The 18377-nt window shown below is 44.5% G+C and overlaps 1 protein-coding gene across 5 annotated transcripts in view; it reads right to left on the reverse strand.

Annotated features, from left to right (window-relative positions):
* The window catches only part of BTAF1 (B-TFIID TATA-box binding protein associated factor 1), a 103613-nt gene that overhangs the window by 33721 nt on the left and 51515 nt on the right, over window positions 1–18377 (reverse strand). For 4 of the 5 annotated variants that reach the window (XM_050959279.1, XM_050959278.1, XM_050959281.1 and 1 more), the window contains exons 22-25: window positions 17555–17708; window positions 17365–17474; window positions 15893–16094; window positions 6475–6623 (exon numbers count right to left, since the gene is read on the reverse strand). In XM_050959279.1, the coding sequence (XP_050815236.1) occupies window positions 6475–6623; window positions 15893–16094; window positions 17365–17474; window positions 17555–17708 (615 nt within the window). The remainder of the gene's footprint in view (window positions 1–6474; window positions 6624–15892; window positions 16095–17364; window positions 17475–17554; window positions 17709–18377) is intronic. The other variant, XM_050959280.1, reaches the window with a different exon arrangement.

Genomic DNA, 18377 nt, shown 5'->3' on the forward strand with positions numbered 1-18377 from the left:
GTTTTTATGGGGGAATGTCACACTCAGAGGCTTGCTATGTGAAAGGGGTCACCAGTACAAAAGAGTCTGAGAACCCCTGATGTATGTCAAAGACAACAGATAGGAACAGCGGCCGGGGGGGAAGGACTCTGCCAAGAGAAGGTCACTGCAAAATTTTAGTGAAGACAGCCTTTGTGGAACAGAAAGCCTAAAAGCCAAGTCGCGAAAGGTTAACGAATTTTAAAAGGGCAGGACCAGACTACCTCCTGCTCACGGAGTTTAGGAGGTGAAGAAAGGGGCAGTAGTTAAAGAGAAGTCAAGTGAGAGTTTTCTCAGGGCAGGGGAAACCACATTTGTTGTTGTGATCGCTGGAGGGAGCCGATCACACCACTCCTTTCCAACCTCTTTCATAAGCTTTTCCCCCAAGCCTAACGGTTTCTTCACCAAAGGTATCTAAGTCAAACAAACAGTTCTGAATCCCTCTTATATTGTTGGCTTATTTGTTCTGAAAGCTCACACACATTTGGTATCCAACATTCTCTAGGGATGCGCTTTTGGGCAGTCTTCCACATCAGGAGACAAATTCTCTATGGTGCTCATGTGTTGCATTAATATTACAAAGTAATTCATCTAATTCAGAGGGAAAGTCTTTCCAAATCAGAAAAAGTTAAGATATTAAGTTATACAAAATCTTGTTGACAATTCTCAAAAGGCTGCAATTCAGTGATTCATACATCAATCACTAGTGAAAATCCAATGTAAGTGAACTTTGAAACTGTGTTTTATTACCATCTACTGGTGAAAAAAATAAGTTTCACACAAACATAGCATTTTCTAGACTGCAACACTGGGGAAAACCTTAAAATATCTTAAAATATACAGAACTAAAAAGTACATGAGATTTAATGGTTTTAATGATAATTAAAATCAAGATCAGATAAAATGGTTACCTACCTTTTGTAACTTGTCCTTTGAGATGGGTTGCTCATGTCCATTCCATTCTAGGTGTGTGCACACTCATGTGCACAGCTGTCAGAAACTTTTGCCTTTGCAGTATCTGTGGTGTCGGCTACAGCGCCCCCTTGAGTGCTGCACTCATGGGTCAGTATATTAGGCGCCGCCGACTCTACACGCTCTCAGTTCCTTCTTGCTGGTAACTCCAACAGAGGGTAGGAAGGCGGGAAATGGAATGGACATGAGCAACACATCTCAAAGAACAGTAGCTACGAAAGGTAGGAAACAGTTTTTTCTTCGAGTGTCTGCTCATGTTGATTCTATTCTAGGTGACTCACAAGCAGTATCCTCAGAGGTGGGCTCGGAGTTCACAGTTTAGCAACTTGTAGTACTGCCCTACCAAAGCCAGCATCATCCCAGGCCTGCTGGGTAAGTGCACAGTGGGATGTGGATGTATGGAGGGACTATCAGGTGGCCAACTTATAGATGTCCTGGATAGGCACTTGGGCCAGAAAAGCTGCCGAAGAGGTCTACACCCTAGTCGAGTGGGCAGTTACAATTGCTGGGGGTGGCACTTTTGCCTGATTGTAGAAGCAGTGAATGCAGGCGGTGATCCACCAAGAAATTCTTTGAGCAGACATTGGGCAACCTTTCATCCAGTTGGCCACTGAGACGAATTGCATCAACGTACAAAATGGCTTGGTGCTTCCAATGTAGGACAATGCCCTCCTGATGTCTAGAGAATGCAGCCTATGCTCCTCCTCTGACTTATGTGGCTTTGGAAAAAAGCAAGCGTCCTGGCCCATATGAAACAGAAACCACCTTGGGCAGGAAAGTGGGGTGTGGCCTCAGCTGGACCTGGTCTTTGTAAAAGACTGTTTAGAGCAGTTCTGAGGGGGAGCATCCTAATCTCAGAGACCTGAATGGCAGATATTACTGTAATTAGGAAAGGAGAAGAAGAAGAGAGCAAGAAGCCAGAGGTCCGAAATGGGATCTTGTGAGCTGTTACAGCATCAGAGTCAGGTCCCATGGAGGAATGGGGTCCCTGACGTATGGGTAGAGGCGCTCAAGGCCCTTGAGGAACCTGGCAGTCATGTCCTGGGCGAAAACAGACCTTCCCTCGAGCGGTGGACGGAAGGCCAAGGTAGCTACCAAGTAGTCCTAGACAGACGAAAGGGACAGACCTTGGAGACTGAGATGCAGAAGGTAGTCCAGGATTAACTGCAGTGAGCCTCACTCAGGCCGAACACCTTTGTCTGAGATCCAGCAGGTGAACCACTTCGATTTGGCCAGATAGGTTGCTCTGGTGGAGGGCTTTCCACTGACCTGTTGGACATCAGCTGAGCACTGCTGCTCCTGTACATTTAACCATGCAGGAAATTGCCATGGCTCTGGGATAGCAGGTCCGGCCTGAGTAGTAGCTGCAATGGAATGGCCAGCAAGAGGTTCAGGAATGTGCTGAACCAGTGCTGGCGTGGCCAAGTTGGCACTATGGAGGATTACCTTGCCTTGCCCGGCTTGATCTTCACGAGAACTCTGAATTAACAGTACTGGGGTGAAGGCGTAAAACAGAGCCCCCCGACCACAGGAGCAGAAAAGCATCTGACAGGGAGCCTCTGTCGATCCCCCAAATTGAGCAGAAAAACCATGGCATTTCCTGTTCTGTTTGGACGCAAACAGGTCCACCTGGGGAGTTCCCCACTTGTGGAAGTGGAAGCGGAACACTTCTGGATGGAGGGACCACTTGCGGTGAGATGAGAAGGTCCTGCTAAGGCCATCTACCAAAGCATTCCTGGCCCCGGGGAGGTGAGTGGCTATGAGATGGAGGTCGTGCTGCAGACAGAGCCTGAGGACTTCCTGGCAAAGGGCAGATGAACTGGCTCTGCCTCGCTTTCTTGAACTGCAGGGTGTAACCTGAGGATATTACCTCCAGTACCCAATGGTCCGAAGTTAGCCGAGACCAAGCCAGTCAATAGGGGCAGAGGCGGTCAAGGAAAGAGAGGGAGGGTGGATCCACAGGCACACCCTCCAAATGACTGTTTCTGGCCTCCTTGGTTCCTAGGATGGTCAGACTGAGCAGACTAGTGAGAAGATGATGGCTGTCGCTTCTTAGACCCTTTGTCTCTGTCCTTCCTCCTGCAGGAACCCGATTGGGGACATCCTCAAGGCCTAAACCGCAGGGGTGGTGGAGGCAGAGGGTGGAACGGCTTCCTGGCCTGCCAAGGAGTGTGAAGGCCCAAGGAGCAGAGGGTAGCCTGGAAATCTTTAAGGCTCTGGAGCCTGAGTCCGTGAGCTTGGAGAAGAGCCCCCGCTCCCTCAAATGGGAGGCCCTGAATAGTGGCCTGCATCTCCTGGGATAACCTGGCAAACTGCCATCAGGAACTGCATCTCATGGTCACCACGGAGGCGACCACCCTGGCCACTGAGTCAGTAGCATTCCAGGCCATTTGGAGGGACCCCCTTACCAGCGCTGTGCTCTTGTCCACCGAAGCAGTGAACTCCCGGGCTCGATCTTGTGGGACGGCCTCTTTGAATTTAAGGGAATGTCACAAGTTAAAATTGTATCAGCCCAGTGGTTAGACACCCAAAATTGCAGGCTTGCTGTTGAATAAATCTTTCTGCCAAATAAGTCCAGTCTTTTGGCATCTGTTTTTGGCATGCCACTGATTTGGCCCTGCCTGTGCCTTTCATTAACAGCCGACACAACTAGTGACACTGCTGGAGAATATGTATACAGATATTCAAACCCTTCTGCAGAGATGTAATACTTCTGCCAGTTTCTAAGGCAGTGGAATGGAAGAGGGCGTTTGCCACAGCCATTTTGCAATTTTAAGGACTCCTGGGTGGATGTGCAATGCAGCCCAGGCTGCAGTGGTGGAGGATATAATTTTAAAGAGGTCACCTGACTCCTGAAACCTCTTCAATTTGTAGGTTCAAATTAGCAGCCACCCTTTTAAGGAGGGTCTGGTGCTCCTTGAAGTTGTCAAGGAGACTGGCCATTTGGGAGGGACTCGCCCCCACTTTGTCCAGTGACGAAGACTGCACCGCCTATGGAGGAGCAGGTTCCCCCTCCCTCTCTCGGGACAGCTCCTTCGGTGCTGGGGTTCAGTGTGCTTTCTCTGCATTGGATTCGGTACCATGTTCCAATGGCGGTGCCGGTTTGTCCGAGGTGGCCCAGGAGGACTGGTGGGAAAACAGGACCAGCAGTACTAGCATGTCCCCACAGGTTCCAGTACAGCCATTGAGTGGGCCAGTGTCCCTGCTGCCACGATGTCGCCACAAGTCCATGCCAGCCTCACTCATCGGTGGCGAATCATCCCTCCTTGGTGAGGGGCTGCTCCCAGTTTGACTCGAACCAATCCTCTTCTGGTGACCAGGGCGGAGCCATCAAGGCCTGAGTCTGCCAACTGATTCTGACTGGCAACCAGCGAGGCAAGGGCGAGGAACGGCATCTGCCCGACGAACAATACCGGGGAAAGGGGACTGGTGCCATGACAAGGAGTGGCCCCAGCCTGGCTGGGATCAAAGTCTGGGAGATCTGGGAGATGGTGACCTGGGCTGCGGCGATCTTTGACAGAAAGCTCACCGGTACTGATGGTATGGGGACTGGTGCTGCAACTCCTGTGTCTCATGTCTTGTAGAGGAAGAGCATGTTGAGGACCTGGGCCTTCTGGTCAGAGAGCTAGGATATGGTACCAGGGTCCAAGGCCACGGAGATGGAGATCTGAGCCTGCAGTCCGGTGACAGAGGATATTCCACTGCCTTATGAGGCAGTACCATGATCAGCTTGCCCTTAGATGTCGGGGTGTTAGACAAGTCTGCCACCTGGTGTGGCATCTGTGGTTCCAGTTGGCTTACTTTTTCTTTAGCCTCCAGGGCTGCTTCAGGCAATGAGGGTTCTGGGAGAGACCGAGGTCCCCTGCGGCTCCCTGGAGTCAGATCTCTGGCCAGGTTAGGGGTGGGGTCTGACCTCTGCTATACACCATGAAGCCCTGGGAAGGGCACATGGCCTGACATCGGTCATTTGCCCAAAGCCCCTTTCCCTTCCAGTGCTGCAGGGCACTTCTTTTGCCGCTTCTTAGGCACCAGCAAGGGGGACCAGTGCCGAGTGGAGCACTTCGCACTGAAGCGCTCAGCATGGTGTCCAAATGGAAGGGCTCGATGCAGGACAAAGTGCAGCCTACATGAGGAGGGCCCTCAAGCGGATACTCTGCTCCTTTTGGGTTCTAGGTTGAAAGTTTTTACAGATTCAACACTTGTCCTTTCTATGGGATTCCCCAAAACAGTTAAAACAGCTGTCATGGGGGTCACCGATAGGCATCGGCCTATTGTATGACAAAGCAGGGAGAGCAGGGCATGCCCTACTCCAGGGCGAAGTCCCAGGCGGGACTTTAATTACTAAACTAACCTAACACTTAACGGCTAAGTACCTACAAACTATATACAAAAAAGATAAACCAGTGGTTCTCAAACTGTGGGTCGCGACCCCATTTTAATGGGGTTGCCAGGGCTGAGGTTAGACTTGCTGGGGCCCAAGGCCAAAGACTGAGCCCCATCACACAGGGCCAAAGCCGAAGCCTAAGGGCTTCAGCTCTGGGCGGCGAGGCTTAGGCTTCAGTCCCTCCTCTTGGGGTTGTGCAGTAATTTCTGTTGTCAGAAGGGGGTCGCAGTGCAATGAAATTTGAGAACCCTGAGACAAACAAAGGCGGTAAAGAACTGATAATGCTCTTGCAATTTGCAAGACAAGGTGCTCCAAACAACGGGGGGTAAGAAGGAACTGAGAGGATGTAGGGTCAGCAGCGCCCAATATACATGAACATGGAACTCAAGAGGGCGTCACAGCCAATCCTATGGATACCACGAAGGCAAAAGTCTGACAACTGTGCACATGGGCATGCACATACCCCTAGAATGGAATAGACATGAGCATGCACTTGAAGAAGAAAAACTGGTTACTTCTTAAGGTGTCTGCAATATATTTAATATTGTACTTGATTTTCATTTAGATTTTCAGAGAGCTCAGCCCAGGGGCAGCTCTAGCTTTTTTGCCACCCCAAGCATGGCAGTCAGACAGCCTTCGGCGGCACGCCTGAGGGAGATCCCCGGTCCCACGGATTCGGCGGCTTGCCTGTGGTAGGTCTGCCAGTCCTGCGGCTTCAGCGTACCCGCCGCCGAATTGCTGCCGAATCCACAGGACCGGCGGACCTCCTGCAGGTGTACCGCCGAAGGCTGCCTGACTGCTGCCCTTGCAGGGACTGGCAGGGCGCCCCTCCATGGCTTGCTGCCCCAGGCATGCGCTTGGAGCACTTGTGCCTGGAGCCACCACTGAGTCAGCCAGGGATAAAGGACAATGTACACACCACTCACCAGAGTTTTGTTTATTTTCATTACTAGTATCTCATTTTTGCCCTTATTACACAGGTGTCCCTCCTAGTGACTTCTATCTGAACTGAACCTATCTGAGGGCAGAGTTGGTTCCTTGAGGCTAGTGAAGAATAAGAGGACAAAACACAAGCGTATTCAAACATAACTCCAACTTACCTCAAGGGGCATTAGTCTAATTAGAGTTGCAAAGCACTGAGTAGCCATGAAACGTACACTGTCCGTCTGATCGCTCATTCGACCCAAAACTGGGACCACTAGAAGGACAATATATGGAACAATACCAACATCTAGCTGTTCCATTACAGCTGTATTTGTTATTAAGGAAATATTTTAACCAGTTCAGTACCTGCTTTACATTAACACCACAAATGGTATATTTTGTACTTGTGATTACTAGTCAGTCAATCATATCCTGCACATCAGCAAAAAATTTGCATGATCATCAAGTCAACAGGAGTAGAATTTTATACAAACACATTGAGGGAGACAATTTCAGAAATGCGTATATCAACTAGTCATTTAAGGATGATCCTCCCAGAAATGCTGCAATTCTTTGAAAGGGACACTGAAAACAAAATAGAGCAGGGTTTCTCAAACAGGGGTCGCCACTTGTGTAGGGAAAGCCCCTGGCAGGCTGGGCTGGTGTGTTTACCTGCCCAGTCCCCAGGTCCGGCCGATCGTGGCTCCCGCTGGCCACGGATCGCTGCTCCGGGCCAATGGGAGCTGCTGGAAGCGATCTGCGGCCAGTGGGAGCCACGATATGCCAGACTTGCAGATGGGATAGGTAAAACACACCGGCCCGGCCCGCCAGGGGCTTTCCCTACAAAAGCGGCAACCCCAGTTTGAGAAACCCTGAAATAGAGGCTTCATCTCACCATAGGAGTTCCAAAATTAAATTAAACCTAAACAGAAATCATGTTGACATTTTAAGAAGTCAAATGTAGTTTGATGTAGATTACGTATCTCCTGGGGTCTGGGGATGGACTAAAAAAAGTGCTCATACTGCCAACACAATCGTTAGAGCCAGGAAATCGCTTAAGTCCTTGGCCAATCTTTATAACCTACAACCACAGTTGTGCCTTCCCCTCTTCAACAATCCTGCATTCACAATCCACAAAATATGTTTCCACTTCCACATAAGATGTGCAACCTTTGACTCTGACCGCATAGAGGGTTAGAAATTGGATCCTTACTAATTATCTGAAATATACTGAAGTAGGGCGTTAGTGTGTATGATGTAGATTTTTAGTTGATAATTTTCCTAGATTGTTAATGGACGAAATGTTTTGCGTTTGAAAGTAGAACTAGTATTCATCTTATGAAATAATGGTTTGTAGCATTAATACTGTTATTTAGGTGATGCGCTTTGTTTTTGCAATATTCGTGTGGTTGGAATGAAACTTGGTGGGATAATACACATGACTGGAATGTTGGTGTGGATGGGTATAGTTTGCTCAGGAAGGATAGACATGGGCAAAAGGGAGGTGGTGTTGCCTTATATATTAAAAACTTACACACTTGGACTGAGGTGGAGATAGACATAGGAGACAGAAGTGTTGAGAGTTTCTGGGTTGGGATAAAAGGGGTAAAAAACAATGGTGATGTCGTGCTAGGAGTCTACTACAGGCCGCCTAACCAGGTGGAAGAGGCTTCTTTTAAAAAACACTAACAAAGTCATCCAAAGCCCAAGATAAGGGACTTCAACTATCCAGATATATGTTGGGAAAATAACACCGCGGGGCACAGACTATCCAATAAGTTCCTGGACTGCACTGCAGACTTTTTATTTCAGAAGGTTGAGAAAGCTACTGGGGGGAAGTTGTTCTAGACTTGATTTTAACAAATAGGGAGGAACTCGTTGAGAATTTGAAAGTAGAAGGAAGCTTGGATGAAAGTGATCATGAAATCATAGAGTTTGCAATTCTAAGGAAGGGTAGAAGGGAGTACAGCAAAATAGAGACAAGGGATTTCAGGAAGGTGGATTCTGGTAAGCTCAGAGAGCTGATAGGTAAGGTCCCATGGGAATCAAGACTGAGGGGAAAAACAACTGAGGAGAATTGGCAGTTTTTCAAAGGGACACTATTAAGGGCCCAAAAGCAAGCTATTCCGATGGGTAGGAAAGACAGAAAATGTGGCAAAAGATCACCTTGGCTTAACCACGAGATCTTGCATGACCTACAAAATAAAAAGGAGTCATAAAAAATGGAAACTAGGTCAGATTACAAAGGATGAATATAGGCAAACAACACAGGAATGAAGGGGCAAGATTAGAAAGGCAAAGGCACAAAATGAGCTCAAACTAGCTATGGGAATAAAGGGAAACAAGATGACTTTTTAATCAATACATTAGAAGCAAGAGGAAGACCAAGGACAGGGTAGACCCATTGCTCAGTGAGGAGGGAGAAACAGTAACAGGAAAACTTGGAAAAGGCAGAGATGCTTAATGACTTTTGTTTTGGTCTTCACTGAGAAGTCTGAAGGAATGTCTAACATAGTGAATGCTTACGGGAAGGGGGTAGGTTTAGAAGATAAAATAAAAAAAAAGAGCAAGTTAAAAATCACCTAGAAAAGTTAGATGCCTGCAAGTCACCAGGGCCTGATGAAATGCATCCTAGAATACTCAAGGAGTTAATAGAGGAGGTATCTGAGCCTCTAGCTATTATCTTTGGAAAGTCATGGGAGACAGGAGAGATTCCAGAAGACTGGAAAAGGGCAGATATAGTGCCCATCTATAAAAAGGGAATTAAAAACAACCCAGGAAACTACAGACCAGTTAGTTTAACTTCTGTGCCCGGGAAGATAATGGAGCAAGTAATTAAAGAAATCATCTGCAAACACTTGGAAGGTGGTAAGGTGATAGGGAATAGCCAGCATGGATTTGTAAAGAACAAATCGTGTCAAACCAATCTGATAGCTTTCTTTGATAGGATAACAAGTCTTGTGGATAAGGGAGAAGCGGTGGATGTGGTATACCTAGACTTTAGTAAGGCATTTGATACAGTCTCGCATGATATCCTTATTGATAAACTAGGCAAATACAATTTAGATGGGGCTACTATAAGGTGGGTGCATAACTGGCTGGATAACCGTACTCAGAGAGTAGTTATTAATGGCTCCCAATCCTGCTGGAAAGGTATAACAAGCGGGGTTCCGCAGGGGTCTGTTTTGGGACCGGCTCTGTACAATATCTTCATCAACGACTTAGATGCTGGCACAGAAAGTACTCTTATTAAGTTTGCAGATGATACCAAACTGGGAGGGATTGCAACTGCTTTGGAGGACAGGGTCAAAATTCAAAATGATCTGGACAAATTGGAGAAATGGTCTGAGGTAAACCGGATGAAGTTCAATAAAGACAAATGCAAAGTGCTCCACTTAGGAAGGAACAATCAGTTTCACACATACAGAATGGGAAGAGACTGTCTAGGAAGGAGTATGGCAGAAAGATCTATGGGTCATAGTGGACCACAAGCTAAATATGAGTCAACAGTGTGATACTGTTGCAAAAAAAGCAAACGTGATTCTGGGATGCATTAACAGGTGTGTTGTAAACAAGACACGAGAAGTCATTCTTCCGCTCTACTCCGCGCTGGTTAGGCCTCAACTGGAGTACTGTGTCCAGTTCTGGGCACTGCATTTCAAGAAAGATGTGGAGAAATTGGAGAGGGTCCAGAGAAGAGCAACAAGAATGATTAAAGGTCTTGAGAACATGATCTATGAAGGAAGGCTGAAAGAATTGGGTTTATTTAGTTTGGAAAAGAGAAGACTGAGAGGGGACATGATAGTTTTCAGGTATCTAAGAGGGCGTCATCAGGAGGAGGGAGAAAACTTGTTCACCTTAGCCTCTAATGATAGAACAAGCAGCAATGGGCTTAAACTGCAGCAAGGGAGATTTAGGATGGACATCAGGAAAAAGTTCCTGTCAGGGTAGTTAAACACTGGAATAAATTGCCTAGGGAGGTTGTGGAATCTCCATCTCTGGAGATATTTAAGAGTAGGTTAGATAAATGTCTATCAGGGATGGTCTAGATAGTATTTGGTCCTGCCATGAGGGCAGGGGACTGGACTCTATGACCTCTCAAGGTCCCTTCCAGTCCTAGAGTCTATGAATCTACGGTTGCACATTTTGTATGAGAAGGCATATGAACTATGACTAATGGGGATTTGAGAAAGGTATGGCAGGGAAAGCTAAATGATAATTGTGAATTGCAAGGTTTAGATGAGCTATAAACCGTAAGAGGCAGAAAGTTTCTAGCTGTGTCCATCTATATCTCCAGTTACTACCAGGGAATGTCAATAGTGGAGTGGAGCTAGTGATGTACGGGAAAAATATGTGGGAGCAAACTGTGGGAAGCAGGGTGTTGTGAAGGCATGGATGCAATGCAAGAGAGAAGACTAAAGGGGACAGAGTAGCACGGGGCTAGGTCATGTGTGGGCTGTGCAAGAGGGAGATGGGAAAGAAGTGGGGTGGAAGAGAGCTCCAACCAACTGGTTATGGCTCATCAGAATGTAGTACCTATCAGCTCCTCCTGTGTCATCTTAGTCTCCACATACTTTCTCAACCCCCTCAGCTCTCCATGGTATTGCAGCATGGTGCACCAGGAGAGCGGAGGGGGAAAGGTAGTAACAGGTGAGAATGTAAGTTGATGTGAGGGACTGAATGGGGGTCTGCAGCTGTACAGATGTAACCTAGATACTTTTGATCAAGGCATCAGCATTTAAAGCATTCCACCATACTGTCTTATATCACCAGCACATCAGGCAGCAGCATCCAGGAATCAGAATTTCTGCACAGAGGCACTGGTGCATTGGAGGCTCCCCTGGATATGTGACATGGCTGTTTAGCTAGAGAAATGCTAAGAAATCTGAGGACAATGACAAACATCCAAAAGTTAGTAAACTTTTTCCTAAAAAAACTAAACAGAAAATTTCATTTTGCAACAACTAAAATAAATTGGAGACCAAACAAAAATAAGGGATTTTAGCCATCTGAAAATGCAAATTTCAACTTATCCTACAATACAGAGTTGCTTGTAACACCCCCATAATATTTTTTAAAAGTTTAACTGAAGTAGCACAAAAAAAATTCTAGACTGGGCACACAATGGGCCCCCCACACAAAAAACTACACAATCGAAAGATTTAATGTACCACTACAGTGATAAGCACCAGCATACTACTATTGCCAGAAATCTGTCTTGTAGCAGATGCTACAGAGTGTGGGACAGTACATATCATTACTCAGTCTAAGAGCTGAGTAACTCAAAATATGGAAATTACTGCAACCATAAAAGGAGAAAAAATGTCAAGCAGAAAAACAGGGTGGGTGGGTACAACAACACTAATTTTGTAAGATTTTGCATCCTGATTGAAACTAGTGAAGTAATAGCTCATTCTACTGGCAACAGGCTAAAGTTTTCCTTTCTGCTTCAGATCCAGGAATTGCTGTTGGCTCATTTGCTCTGCTACCTCACATGCAAATAAGTCAAGATAATCTGTTTATTTTCAGTCATTTGAAAGTGAAGCTCTCTTTGGTTACGAGACGTTTCGACCAGTCTTCAAGATTGAAATTCTTGTATGAACAATCTTTAAAATGAAGACAAATGAGTTCTTTGAGATGTTTTGTCCCGACGGATGCTCAAATTCATATATGTCCACATGCCTTTGATCAGAGATTTTCAACAGCAGAATCCATAGGTTTGCACCTGCACCCTACATCTCCTTGTGCTCTGGTCTGACGATATGTAGGGAAGGGCAGATCCACTACTGCTCCAGCTCGTTCTCTACCATGAAACTTGGTGAGAGACCAGGACTCAAAAGCAGAGGGGAAGGAGAGCAGCTAGTGAAGCATGCATGGGGACAAAGCACCTCAAAGAACTTCAGTTTCTATATAGGTGAGTAACCTCTCCTTCATTGAGTAGTGATCCCTATGTGTGAGCCACTTCAGGTGATTCCCTACTGAGTTGGGAGCTGAGGGGCAGGGTCTGTACCAATTGGAAGACAGCCATTCCAAAGGCTGTATTTGCTAAGTGCTTGGAAAAATCAGGGAGTGGCCTTACAGATATCTAAAACAGAGCAGATTTTAAGCAGAGCCATAGAAGGGGACTTTTCCCTAGTACAGTGGGCAGTCACCCTAGAAGAAGGGTGCCATCTAGAAGCTTCATACCATGACAAAGTACAGCCCCAAAACCACTTAGACAGTCTAAGTGGAAATATAGAAACAGAGCCTAGGGGAGGCTTTGGTACTATGGAGGTAGAAGCCTACAGCTCTTTTAACACCCAGGATGTGAAGATCAGTTTCTTTCCTAGAACTGTGAGGTTTAGGATAGAACAACAACTGAATATTCTGATTAAATATGGTTGTAGGAAGAGATCTTGGGTAGGAAACGAAGGTATTAATGAAGGGTTACTTTGTCCCAGCAGAAATTGTGTAAGGCAGATCAGCCATAAGGGCACCCAATTCCTCAACTCCTAGCCAAGGTTATTGCTACTAAGCAGGAGGTCTTGAAAGATAAATGAAGGTGAGAGCAGCTCTCCATGGGCTTGAAGAATGGTTTCATCAGAGCATTTGGGACAAGGTTGAATCCCAAGATGGTGCAGGCTCTGACAAAGAGAAAAGACAGGTAAATGGGGTCCCAGACAGATTTTACAGGGATCCTTCCACCAACTGAGGGAAGTGAGAATCTTCTGCAGAACAGACACCATCCTGGCCAAGCTGTGTTTGCTGGGTTCGTAGACTGTCCTGAGCTAGGCTTGGAGATATCTCAAATACAACCCCAATGTTTCTGGGACATAAATATAACCTAACAGCTACAGACAGGTCCGACCTATAGTTTGAGGACTTCTTGGACATTCAGAGATTAGGTTGCTGAATCTATCAGATGGCAAGAAAACTCTATAAACTTGATGTACTGGACTGGCATCAAGATAGACCATTCTGAATTCAGCCTCAGATTGCAGAACAAGATCAGAGCCTTAAAGCCTGTAGACTGAACCTCTATCAGGGACCAGCCCCTGAGAAGCCAGTTGTCAAAGTAGACAGCTGCTGGCAAAACAAACAAAAACAAAAAAAAAAGAAGAATCATGTATATGTAGGGTTGGAAGGAACCTTGAGAGGTCATCTAGTCCAGCCTATTGCGCTGAGGCAGGACCCAAGTAAATCTAGATTATCCCGGACAGGTATTTGTCCAATCTATTCTTAGAAACCTCCAATGATGGAGATTCCATAACCTCCTTTGGAAGCCTATTCCAGTGCTACCATACTTGAAGATTTTCCTAATATCTAACCTAAATCTGCCTTGCTGCAGTTTAAGATGATTACTTATTGCCCTACCTTCAGTGGACATGGAGAAAAACAGATCACTATTTCTCTTTAAAATTGCCCTTAACATATTTGAAGATTTATCAGGTCCCTGGTCCCCATCCCCTCAGTCTTCTTTTCTCAAGGCTAAACAGGCCTCTCTAGTGCTGAGTAGAGCAGACGATTACCTCCAGTGTCTTATCAATGACACTCATGTTAATGCTAATACCATTCTGGAGTGTCTTTTTCACAGCTGCATCACATTGCTGGCTCATATTCAATTTGTGATGCCCTATGTCCCCCACATCCTTTTCCACAGTACTACCACCAAGGCAGTTATTCCCCATTTGTATTTGTGTGTTTGATTTTTCCTCCTTAAGTGTAGTATACATTGCATTTGTCTTTATTGAGTTTCTTCTTAATTATTTCAGACTAATTCTCTAATTTGTCAAGGTCATTTTGAATTCTAATACGGTCCTCAAAAGTGCTAACAACCCCCTTCCCCACCTTGGGGTCATCCACAATTTTTTATCAGCATACTCTCCACTCCATTATCAAGTCAAATAATGAAAACATTGACTAGTACTGTGCTCATGACTAGGGCCCTACCAAATTCATGGCCATGAAAAACAACTCATGGACTGAAATCTGGTCTTGTGCGCTTTTACCCTATACTATACAGATTTCACAGGGGAGACCAGCATTTCTCAAATTGGGGGTCCCAACCCAAAAGGAAGTTGCAGGGGGTGTGTGTGTCACTTCTATGCTGCCTTCAGAGCTGGGCAGCCAGAGAACAGTGGCTGTTGGCCAGATGCCCAGCTCCGAAGGCAGCGTCCTGCCAGCACCACTGAAGTAAGAGTGACACAATGCCATCCTTACTTTTGTGCTGCTGCTAGTGGTGGTTTTGCCCTCAGAGCTGGGCTCCTGGTCAGGAGCCACTGCTCTCCAGCTGCCCAGCTCTGAAGGCAGCACAGCCGCCAGCAGCAGCACAGAAGTAAGGATAGCAGTACTGCAACCCCGACGCCCTACAATAACCTTGTGACCATCTTCCTTTTTTAATTTGGATCCCTACAATTACAACACTGTTAAATTTCACATTTAAATTGCTAAAATCATGAAATTAATGATTTTTTAAATCCTATGACCATGAAATTGACCAAACTGGACCGTTAATTTGGTAGAGCCCTACCCATGATAGACCCCTGCGGGACCCCACTAGATATGGCCTCCCAGTTGAACAACAAACCATTGATAACTATGCTTTGAGTATGGGCATTCAACCAGTTATGGACCCACTTTACAGTAATTTCATCTAACTAAGAGATACCACAAGGCTCTGTCTCAGGCCACAGCTGGTTGAAAAGGAACTGAAGCAGCAGCGAGTTTGCCCTTCCCTATAAACTCTCAGATTGAAGCTTGAGGATGTGCAGGGCACAGGCTTGGACCTGCAAACACTGCCGTAAAAAGTTTCCAATCAAAGGTGCATGGGCATGCATGCATAAGACGAAGTGAAGCACCCACAGGGAAAAAACACTTGAAGAATACTGCATTTGTTGTTCCAACATCTGTTATCACTACAAATCCTGCATTTCAGGACAAATAATTTAACCCACATATTTACTAGATTTCAAAAAAGGACAAACACACACTGAAAGTATCACAACTGTTCATATGTAAAACAGCTCTCTGTCCTAAATACCTGAAGACAAACATGAAATAAAAGGGGTATTTGAACAACCCTTTGTACATATTCTTTGCAATGTGGGAATTGCAACATTTGATCACATCAGTAAGTCAGAGTCTGGAATTCTGCCTCTAACAGGGATAGAGGCTTCAGAAGAACCCTAGGCAGTTAGTGGTTGGCTTATGTCCTAAGCAAGAATGTTCATCCCACCTTAAGAACTTGCAGAGTTATTTATTATCTACTTAATACGTTTAATTTTTTTTTTGATAGTCCAATTTAGCTATGGGCCTTGATGGTATTTTGTGATAGTTTGCCACAGATTCATTACATAATATGCATACAATTTTATTTAAAAACTAGCTGCCTTTCAGTTCCATTGGAAAGATAATCCTGCAATTCTCTTTCACATTATCTCCACTAAAATCTCAACAGGAGCAAAAAATATCTGATGGACGACTGAAGTGATCCAAGAGGAAGCCCAGCATCCTACACTAGGATGATAAAATTTTAATTTCATTTTCTACTTTTCACACTACAGAAATTGTATTTTTTGCTAACAACATGATTTTAGATCATACAAGCAAGGATACAAGCAAGTGCTTCAATTGCACCCTCTTGTTTGGTATTGTCGTCTATTGCTCCCAGCCACGGAATAACCTTCTCTAACAAAATATTCATTGTTTCCATGGTAGCTATTTTGCTCATGACACCTACACAACGAGCAACCATGTGTCTCACAGCAGTGCTCGGATGTTGAAGGCACATATAAAGATGAGGCAAATGCTGTATCAACTGAAAAGAAAAAAAAAAAAGTCAGATCTCTATATTGCCTATATTTTCTATTTTATCAATTATTGTATCCTAGCAAGAAGTCAATTAGCAAGACAGATGTACGAAGTTTTTAAACCAGAATTTAAAATCTAAGAAGTACTCAGATAGGAAAGAAGCTGCAAAAGCATCATCTCAATCTGAGTTAAGTGCTCAGCACTTTTAGAAAAAAACAAACACCACACTATTTAAGTGCTTACATATGAAATTAGGAACCTAACTTGAGGCTCTTTTTTAAAATCTTGGCATTTAAAGTTCAGAAGAGTCTTTTCAGTTAGTCATTTTCTTCCCTGCTGACTAGACAGAGAAATATTGGACCACCTCCTATCCCAATCATAATTGTATTGATCACCCTTCTTTCCATTTTGAATTATTTCACATTCCTGAGTCAACTACAGCAACTCCTTATTCAAAAAAGTAGAATTAGGAAAATATTTAATTATAGTTGTATCTATACTTTAATGCGTTTTAACAGCAAAGAAGAGACAGGCCCATATGACCAGTCACATTCCCATAGACAATTTGGAAACCTCTGAACTAGAACAAAATACATTTAAAAATTCAAGGAGCTTGCTGTTGTCTTTTGACATAACACAATGTACTGCACTATAGCTTGAATTTCAGCTATTACCAACAACTACATTTCCAAATGGCTTTCCTCCCTCTTTAGAGATAATATATGAACAAAGAAGATAATTGATTTTCTTGACCTAACCTGCACCTTGAAGATTAAATTCCATATTTATTTTACTATATTTAAAAAAAGGTGCATGGCATAAAGAAGGGATAGAACAAGCAGCTTTCATATCTAGAAGCTAAATAAAAAAAATGCAGGAAGCAGTCTCTTTTCTTAAGGAGACTAGTACACCTCTACCTCAATATAATGCTGTCCTTGGGAGCCAAAAAAAACAAACACAAAAACCTTACTGTATTATAGGTGAAATCGTATTATACTGAACATGCTTTGATCCACCGAAGTGCGCAGCCCCCTCTCACCCCTGGAGCACTGCTTTACCGTGTTATATCCAAATTCGTGTTATATTGGGTGGCGTTATATCGAGGTAGCGGTGTATAAGCGATCCGAAAAGCAAACTAATAGCAATGCAACTACATACAGAACTGAAATTTTTTTTTGTGGGGCGGGGGGGGTGGTGGTGGAAGGTACATTAAAGAATGGCAATGAAACCAAATTGTCATGTCAGGAAATGGCTTTGAAGTATAACATGCTAATTACCAAAGGGTGAAGCTGAATGTCCATTGAAGCTGCTGTTGTTTCAAACACCTGTAGAGAATTAACCAACTCCTGAGCAGACATATCTCCCTTTTCCAGTAAGGACTTCCGATCTGTTAAAACAAAGATGTCCAGTTTCAGATAACTTCTATGCTACAACACAAAAACAAGAACATAATAGAAGTGTACATACCAAAACTGTTTAGGTTAGTATTATTTCTTAGTGGACCAACCATAGCATCCCAGAGATGTGGCAATCCTAGTACCATTTCAGCACCGAAATGTTTAGCTATAGTAGATAAGGCAAATTCCGCTCCTCTCCTCTGTACAATATATGGCTTCTGAGCCTAGAATTAAAATATGGTTGAGTGAATAAGTAGATGAAAGGAATTTTAAAATAAAGCAAAGCTTGTTACATTCAAGCAAGGTTTGAGTGTTAAATCTGCAAATTGAACAAAAAATAAAACTAAGAATTTCCTCCCCCCTGAACAAATTTGATTGTATAACCAATACTATACACTACTGTTCATCAAGGGGAAGACTCAAGGCTTGTCTATATGGGGAAAAGCCTGAAATAACTAGCGCATGTTAGCTACTCTGCATGAACTCCTCATATGGAGACACTTACTGTGCACCAAGAGTGCCCTGTCCAATTATAAGCTTAATACTCTTTACAAATGTATTAAGTTAAACCACAAAGCCATTGTTAATGCACAGAAAGTATTTGCACAGGGAGCTACTGGCTTTAAATTCACACCCAAACTTGATGCTCATTAACTTCCTCACATAGACAAACTATTAGAGTCCAATCTGAGCTTGCTGCACCTTTGGTGGCAGAAGATACTGAAGAACAGTTGGGGGATGCTCCCACTTTTACACCTTTGGAACCCTGTACCAAGAGAAATGGGAGAGGGAAGGATGAGTAACTTCCATGATTAGTGCTCTCTGGAAGCTCACAGTACAGGCACTTACTTTCTCTACAAGTGATATTATGCAGGAGGCCAAATTGAACTATT

This window comes from Gopherus flavomarginatus, chromosome 6 (genome assembly GCF_025201925.1).
Source record: "Gopherus flavomarginatus isolate rGopFla2 chromosome 6, rGopFla2.mat.asm, whole genome shotgun sequence".
Classification (NCBI taxonomy): Eukaryota; Metazoa; Chordata; order Testudines; family Testudinidae; genus Gopherus; species Gopherus flavomarginatus.